Source organism: Balaenoptera acutorostrata, chromosome 15, assembly GCF_949987535.1.
Source record: "Balaenoptera acutorostrata chromosome 15, mBalAcu1.1, whole genome shotgun sequence".
NCBI classification, from domain to species: Eukaryota; Metazoa; Chordata; class Mammalia; order Artiodactyla; family Balaenopteridae; genus Balaenoptera; species Balaenoptera acutorostrata.
In genome coordinates, this window is record NC_080078.1 from 51732815 (window position 1) to 51741061 (window position 8247).

At 45.4% G+C, this 8247-nt stretch overlaps 1 protein-coding gene across 1 annotated transcript in view; it reads right to left on the reverse strand.

Moving 5' to 3' along the window:
- The window catches only part of SLX4IP (SLX4 interacting protein), a 72524-nt gene extending 67524 nt beyond the window's left edge, over positions 1-5000 (reverse strand). Inside the window, 2 exon segments of the mRNA XM_057529279.1 lie at positions 478-567; positions 4596-5000. Of these exon segments, the coding sequence (XP_057385262.1) occupies positions 478-567; positions 4596-4811 (306 nt within the window). The 5' untranslated portion in view covers positions 4812-5000.
- Between the last annotated feature and the right edge of the window lie 3247 nt (positions 5001-8247).

Below are 8247 nucleotides of genomic sequence, written 5' to 3' on the forward strand. Positions count from 1 at the left end.
AGCCTGTGCACCACAACTACTGAGCCTGCGCTCTAGAGCCCGTGTGCCGCAACTACTGAGCCCGTGTGCTGCAACTACTGAAGCCCGAGTGCCACAACTACTGAAGCCCATGCTCCTAGAGCCTGTGCTCTGCAACAAGAGAAGCCACTGCAATAAGAAGCCCGTGCACTGCAACTAAGAGTAGCCCCCGCTCGCTGCAACTAGAGAAAGCCTGCACACAGCGACAAAGATCCAATGCAGCCAAAAAAGAAAAAAAAAAAAAAAAGAATGAATTAACTCCACTACTAATGAAATAAACAAATCCGGAAAGAATTTATTAAAAAAATATCATGTAATAACCTATAACGGAAAAGAATCTGAAAAATACGTGTGGGTGTGTGGGTGTGTATGTATAACTGAATCACTTTGCTGTACAACTGAAACACCGTAAATCAACTATACTTCAATTTTAAAAAATAGTGAAAAGTTTTCTGGTACCTCTTTCTTCTGTTCAGAAAACCAGCTGGTATCTTTGTTTGAGCCTTGCGGAGATATATGAAGATCCACCAGGACAGCAAAATTCCCACACTGAAAGACATTAATGGCAGAGTTAGCTCACGCCCAGCAAACAATGAGAGAAAATCTCACAAATTCCTATGTGGTTGCTCATGATGAAACGGCAACAAAGTTCACTACTGGACAGAAACGTTAATACGGGGCAGGGTAAAACTCATAACCCGATGCTCTTTGCAAGTTTATAATTTATGCTAGAAATGCTAGGGAGAAATTTAATTTTAATCAGGATAGGAAAGACAAAATATCTATCTCTGGGCCGTACCTTCAAGGGGGATGCCCAGAAATCTGGCAGCAGTTGGAAGGCTATTAAACACTGAGAAAAGTTAAATAGGTCAGTACGAGGTAGGCTCCAGAAAAGAATGAGTCCGTGGACGGCCAGGGGAATTCTTTCTTCCAGATAGGCGAGAACAGACAGAAGTTACTGCATTTTTAGACAGACAAAAGGACTGGCTGGGACCGTACATCTTGGACTATAACTAGAAGCACGGACAAATGAAAAAGAACCAAAGGGCAGAAGGTAGATGCTGAACGCCAGTTACGAAAACTAAATGAGTTTCATTAAAATATGCTACAAAACTGTACAAAGCCTGTCTCCTTTCTTATTTGATAGGCTAGTGCTGTCTAGCACTTTGGAAAAAATGGAAATCTTCTCTATCTGCACTGTTCAGTAGGGAAGCCAATAGCCTTATGTGGTTACTGGGCACTTGAAATGTGGCTATTGCGACTGAGAAGCTGAACTCTTTATTTTATTTAATTTCAATCTAATTTAAACAGCCACATGTAGCTAGCAGCTCTGCGGCATGGCTACAGACCCTGTAAAAACATGTAGCTTCATAAACCCTCATACCGTATGAGTAAAGTAATCTGAGAATATCAAGATAACTGTGGATGAACTAACTTAGAAAAGCACCGTGGGTTGGTTTATGGCCAGCAGGGAAAGTCATTTTTGTACCTCTTTGGCTAAACAATTTTTTTTTTTAATTCTGTGCTATAATTCAGTGGTGAAAAAAAAATATTCTCAACAAACGGCGTGAGAATACCAGATATAATATGGAAAGAAAATGGAACTCGACACCTACCTCACACTGTACACAGAAATTGATTTGAGATGAATCATACACCTAAACGTAAAAAACCAAATCTATCTTCCCAAACTTGGGGTAGAAAAAGATTTCTTAGACAGGATCCAGAAAGCACTAATTTTAAAAGAGAAAAATCAGCACGCTGGACTTGATCAAAATTAAAAACTTCTGCTCATCAAAAGACACCATTAATAAAATGGATATGGATGCCATAGACTGGGAGAAAATATTCATAAATGCACATGTCTGACATAAAGGACTGGTGTCCAAAATATGTAAAAAATACTTCTACAAATTGACGTTAAAAAACAAAACAACACAAGCTTGAACAGACACTTCACAATTAAGATAAACAACTGGTGAATAGGCACGTGAAAAAAAGTGTACAACATCATGGCTTATCAAGCAAATACAAATTAACACTGCCAAGAGATACAACTACACACCTACCACAACGACTGCAGTGAAAAAGACTGACACACACCAAATGTTGGTAAGGATGGGGAGTGACCCAAACTCACACACTGCTAGTGGCAATGGAAAATGGTTCAACCACCCTGGCAAATGTTTGTCAGTTTCCTATAGTTAAACACATATTTATTTTACCAGCTGAGCCAGCAGTTCCACCTCAGGTATTTACCTGCGAGAGATGAAACATATGTGCACACAAAGAAATGTACACAAATGTGTGTGGATGTTTTATTTGCAAGAATCGAAATGGAAGACAACCCGAAAGTCTCTCACCAGGAGAACAAACAAATTGTGGTATATTCATGCAGTGGAACCCTCCTCACCAAACTACTGATCCGCTCAACATGGACTAATATCAATAACATTGCACTGAGCAAAGCCAGGCTAAAATACATACTGCATGATTCCGTTTATATAAAGTTCTAGAACAGCAAAATTAAATCTATGGTCAAAGAAATCAGCGCAGTGATTGCTTAGGGAGAAATTGACTGGGGAACGTTCTATGTCTTGTTATACAATTAAGATCAGTTCGTTTCCCTGTATATACGTTACATATCAATAATAAACGATTTTTTAAATACTGTGTAAAAATATACTCATATTTGTTGACAGATATTTAAAATGTAAGTATTATATCCTTGAAAATGTGTGGGTATTTTGGGGGAGAACAAAGTGAACTTCCCTGGGTAATAAATCATAAAGTATAATGAAAAATGGTCTCCTACAATGTCAAACAGTGCAATGTCACCCACAGAACTACAGTTTAGTGAGCTGCAACCAGCATTTTATTTTAAGGAAAGAGAAATGGGATAAAAAAATATCAATGTGTCACATGGTAAAGTTAAGTCTTGTTTTGTGAAACTTAGGTATGAGTGTACTGAATTATGATATAAAGCCTATTTCTCACTGTGGGTTGTGGTCAAGAATGTTTGAAAACCATATTCAAATACACTTATTTTAAAAGTTTCTTCCATGTTGATTATCGATTTAACCTTTAAGGAGTATGCTGCCACCAGGTGGAGGTCTCATGTCACAACTACAGGATCTTAGCCAGGGATTATTAACCTTTCATGTGCCACGGACCTCTTTGTTCAGTTGTGAAGCTGATGAAACCTGTGCATAATAATGTTTTTAAATGCATGGAGACACAATGCATAGGAGTAAAAAGAAAGCCAATTATACTGAAGTACAGTTACCCATATTAAAAAAAAATTTGTAATATAGTAATGGATGTACTTGTTCAATAAGGCATTGGATCTTGTCACACAGTGGTGGATCTAAAAACTACTATAAATCCAAAGTAGTGATAAGGATAAATGACATTTTCAGATATCTGCCACAATTATAATGCAATATGAAAAGAGCTGTGATTTCTAATGGTAACAAACATTGCTAATACTACTGTGTTCTAAATACTTCATTCATAATAAAAACAAAATTTATTAGAACTTGGTCAAAGTAAAGATACAACTTTTTTCCCATCCAAGTTCACTGACCCTCTGAATTCTCTCACGGGCCTGTTGAGGCTCCAGGGATCCCAGAAAAAGAGCCCCTCCAAAGAGGTGAGACATGCCTCATGCACATTCTACCGGGTTTCCTGTGGGTGTTCAATCCTGACTGTTCAGTCAAACCAAGTTCTCTGCTACCCCTTTGTCATGAGCAAAGATGATTTTATAAATTAAAAAAAAATAGTGACGTTTGAACAACCTGAACTGATACTATGTAATAGTATCCTTCTAAAAAATTGAATAGTAAGGTCCAATTTGGTATTTTTTCGTCATTTTAGCTCTGATCACAAAGAAGCTAGTCTGTTTGATTATAAGAAGACTGATTAGAATGTCTTTTTTTTTTTTTTTTTTTAAATAAATCATAGAATCTCACTCTGGTGCTCAAACCTTCCCGGGCTTCCTGCCAGACTCCCCGCTCCCCAGCAGGGCTCTCCCTCTGCAGCCAGCCTTCTGAGTTTTCCAGCAAGAGCTCTCTCCAGCTCCCACAGTAATCAGAGATATTTTGCCTTTCTGAAGTTCCCTGCTCTCAAAGCTTTGCTTCTTTTCTCCCATGAGTAAACAGAAGTGAAAAAAAAAAAAAAAGAAAACGAAAAAGAACACCACCCCTGACTGCTGCTGGCAGCACAGCCCCGGCCCCTCCTGCCCCTTAATTAGGGGCCGTTTCTTCTCTGCTCTTCCAGGCAGAGCAGCACAGTCAGCAGCACTGGGCTCTCAGGCCAGAGCTGCTCACGCTACACAGGCCACGTTACCTCCCTCACAGCCCAGCAGCTACGAGAGGAAGCTGTGCATCCCACGCCTGGGCTGGGAACCAACCGGCTGGGGGCGGGTCCGGCTTCCTCCCCCTCCACCCAGAGGTTTCGGCCAAAAACCTGGGAGTCACCCCTAACTCCTCCCTTCCCTCACCCTCAGTCACCACGCCTGGTAGATTTGGCTTCTTCAAGAGCTAAACACACCCCGCCTCTCTGGCTCCCCAGCTCACGTCATCCCCCACTTGGAACATCAGGGCCACTTCTCGGAGTCCTGGATGAACTCCCCAGCCTCCACCGGAGCCACGCCTGCCGCAGACGGGATGCCGAGGCTCCAAGTCTCTGATGAGGCCCGCTCCCCACTGTCTCCCGCTGCTCCTGGGCACATGTTCTTTGCCCTTTGCTGCCAGAGCACTCGATGCTCCCGTGCTCAGTGGGCTCTCACGCATCCTCAAACCCTCACAGGAGTGCGGCCATCCCCATGGAGCTTTTCTGAACAGTTCGCCACTCCCTCCTCCGGATCAGCAATGCTTCCCGTGCTTATTTCTGCATTCAGTGGCTGGTCCATGTAGGGGCCTCCCCTGCCAGACTGTCAGCTCCTCAGTGGAGACAGGGTCCACACCTCAGTCCCTCTGCATCCCAGGGATCAGCACAGTGCCAGCTCACAGTAGATGCTTAATATCTAGTGGAGGGAAGGAAGGAGGGAGGGAGGGAGGGAGGGAAGGAGGGAGGGAGGGAGGAAAGAAGGAAGGAAGGGAGGGAGGGAGGGAGGGAGGGAGGAAGGAAGGATGGAAGGAAGGAAGGAAGGAAGGAAGGGGGGGCAATCACAGCCTTATCTGCAAACTGGGGGCTCCGAGCCCACTCTGGGGACAAGGTCACTCTGACTGAGCCCAGGACCCTGATGTGTCATATAACAACTTTCTCCCTCCTTATTCTGGAGCGGCGACAACTATGTCATCACCAGTGACAACCACTCATTTTCCATATTTTGGAAAAAGGGAATTCAAGGATCCTAGGATTACCTCACCCCAAACTCACTGCCAACCAAGCATGCTGGTGATTTTTCCTATTTCTTTCCTAAGAATTCCAAAGCCGAAACTTAACTGTTACCAAGTCTTCAGGGGTGGGAGATCTTGTCCTCTAATTGTACATTAAGTGTAAAATAAAGGTGAAACTGCTAACATTTCTCATACGTGTAGCTCTCTCAGATGCAGGTTCAAAACTCTGAGTTATGTGGAAGGTTCTCCACATTCTCTCATTCGTTCGTTCATTCATTTATTCATTCCCCACTGAGTTTCACAGGAGCCCTGGGCCAGAGCCGGTGCGGGGGCGAGTATCAGAGAACTGCAGGCAGTGTGACCACAGTGCACACCCAAGGGATCTGAGTGTCAACTCTCCCTGAGGGAGGCCAGGGCGGGGGCTGTGATGCTGCAGCTGAGTCCTGAGGAACAGGGTGGCAAGTGGTCGAGAGAGAGGCCCGAGGAAGGAGCTCGGTGTATGCTCTGAGGATGGTGGAGTCTGACGACACGGAAACAGGGCAGGAGGGCTCAGAGCACAGAGGAGCCCCGGACGGGCTGAGGGGCCACGGAGACTGCAGGCTGGAGGGTGGAAATGACCCGAGCCAGGCATCCAGGTTTAAAGCCACCACAAGAGCCCAAACAAGAGGCAGCAGAAGGTGATCCTGAGGTGGGGAGGAAGGAGCAGATTCGAGGGATACTCAGAAGACAGAGTCAAGAGCATGCGGTTGGGTGTGGAGGGGGAGGGGCAAGGGTGACCCCAGGGCCCACGGGCAGCTTCCCCCATGCCCCGGGGCTGCCCACAGGCAGCTCCTCCATATGGGTCTGTCGCACTGTCACTGGCCTTGTACACCCACCTATTATTAAAGATTTAAGGCAGCCTGGATTAACACGGCAAAGATTTAAAATGGGGGAATAAGTAAGAAAAACAAGGGTAAAAAGATAAAATGAAGCCAGTGCTAGGTCTCATAGGTCTGTACAAAAGCCCCACCATGTCCTAAGTCTCTGCAAGAGTCTGCTCTCAGTTTGCTAGTTACCAATGTGAAAAACAAGAGGCCAGAGGCCGTAAGATGAGAACAAATCGGTGCTGAGGATAACTCAATCAATCCCGATACTCAATCTAGAAAGACATTTCTCCTGAATATCTTCATGAAAAAACATGGCAATTATCCTCCTGGAGCAACAACTTTACTCAAAGGCTCTAGCAAAATATTAAATATTTTCATATCCAAACGAACCGCATATAGGTTATAGCACAAAATTTAAAAGTCCCATGATTTTGCAAGAAAGAGCACAGTTTAAAATACTGACTTTAATTCACAGAATTCAAGTTAATCCTCGCCACTAAGCTGTGAAGGAGCACGACTATTACTCACATTTTATAGGTAAGGCAGCGGAGTCAGAGACGGTAAAGGCCAAGTCCAAGATTACGCAGGCAGCGAAGGACAGACCCAGGAATCAAATCCTAATCTTTTACCCCTCAAAGCCGACTTGTGTGCACTACTTGGAAGAAATATCCCCCCTGTGCAAGGCCCCTCGGGACTCATTTCCTGACCCCACGTGGAGGCACGCTTAAGGCTGCCTGGCCTGGAACCCCCTCCACTCTACTTGGGAACTGGCCTCCTGTCCCCTCTAAGGTGAGTGATGGCAGCTGCGCGGGCCCACCCCATCGGTGCCTGGTGATGGAACCAAGGATTCTGAACGGGGTCCCGCAGCTTCCTTCCCTGGGCTGAAGCGAGGCCCCGAGGGCTCAGATCCTAAAGCTGCCACTGGGGTAGGTACCCTGCTGGAGCAAGAGTGCAGCGTGGAGGTGAAAGCCCCACTGCAGAGAGAGTGGGGCAAGAGGGCTGTGGGGAGAAGGAAGGAGGAGAAGGGTGACACGTCATGCCAAAGGTGGGGTCGGGTGGCAGGGCAGGAAAAGAGGTCTCCTGACATGAACAGCCCCATCCAGGGCTGAAGAAAAGTCAATGCAAATATTTTGTCAATTTCACCGCCCCCACCCCATTTCACCCCTGTTCTTCATTAAAATCCCAAGAAATCCAAGCTTGGAGTTTACATTCAAGAAAAGAAACCAGCACACCTTTAGGACGGCATATGCCATAAACACGCAGACAGTTAGGTCAGGGGACAGGAGAATAAACAGTTGTACTATCGGAATACAGGACACCCTTCATCTAATTGCAAAAACTTCCAAAGGGGAAATAAGTTGGCAATCACAACAGTTAAGATTTGCTGAGCACTTACTGTGTGCCAGGCCCTGCATCAAGCCCTCTCCGTGCATTATTGCATTTACTGTGCCCCAGAGAGGCACAAACTATTATCACTCATCATTCTGGAAACACTGAGAAGCTTAAGAGCTCTCCCTCTCTCTCATCAAAGATCTCTAGTGATCATGGCTGGGTTTTGTTTGGTGTGGTGCCTGCCAACCTGGCAATACTCGTCAGGACAGGTAGGAGGAACACTCTACATTCTTAGTCACAGAATGAGACACAGCCTGAAGTCGAGAGCACAGCACACAGAGAGGGCCCGGAGAAAGCCTTCTGCTGACAAATAGGAGAATGGCCTAGCACAGGGAGTCCAAGGCCGCAATCTCTTCTGGTGACACCCCAGTTTAGGAGGGGTGTCCCACCTCCCCTCTCTGGGTGTCAGTTTCCCTCTTTGTAAAATGACACAACTAGGTCTCCTTCAAGGTGCCTTATGCTCTAAGATCCCATCTCTTAGGGTTCTGATTTGCAACCATTTGCCTGGACTCCATTGGCCCACGTCATGTCTGCCCGCCTGTAAAGGTTCTGAAAGAGCCACCCTCAGTCTGGCACCTGGTACCATCCTCCATTGGTTCACAATGGGCCCTGCAAGCACAGCAGGCAAG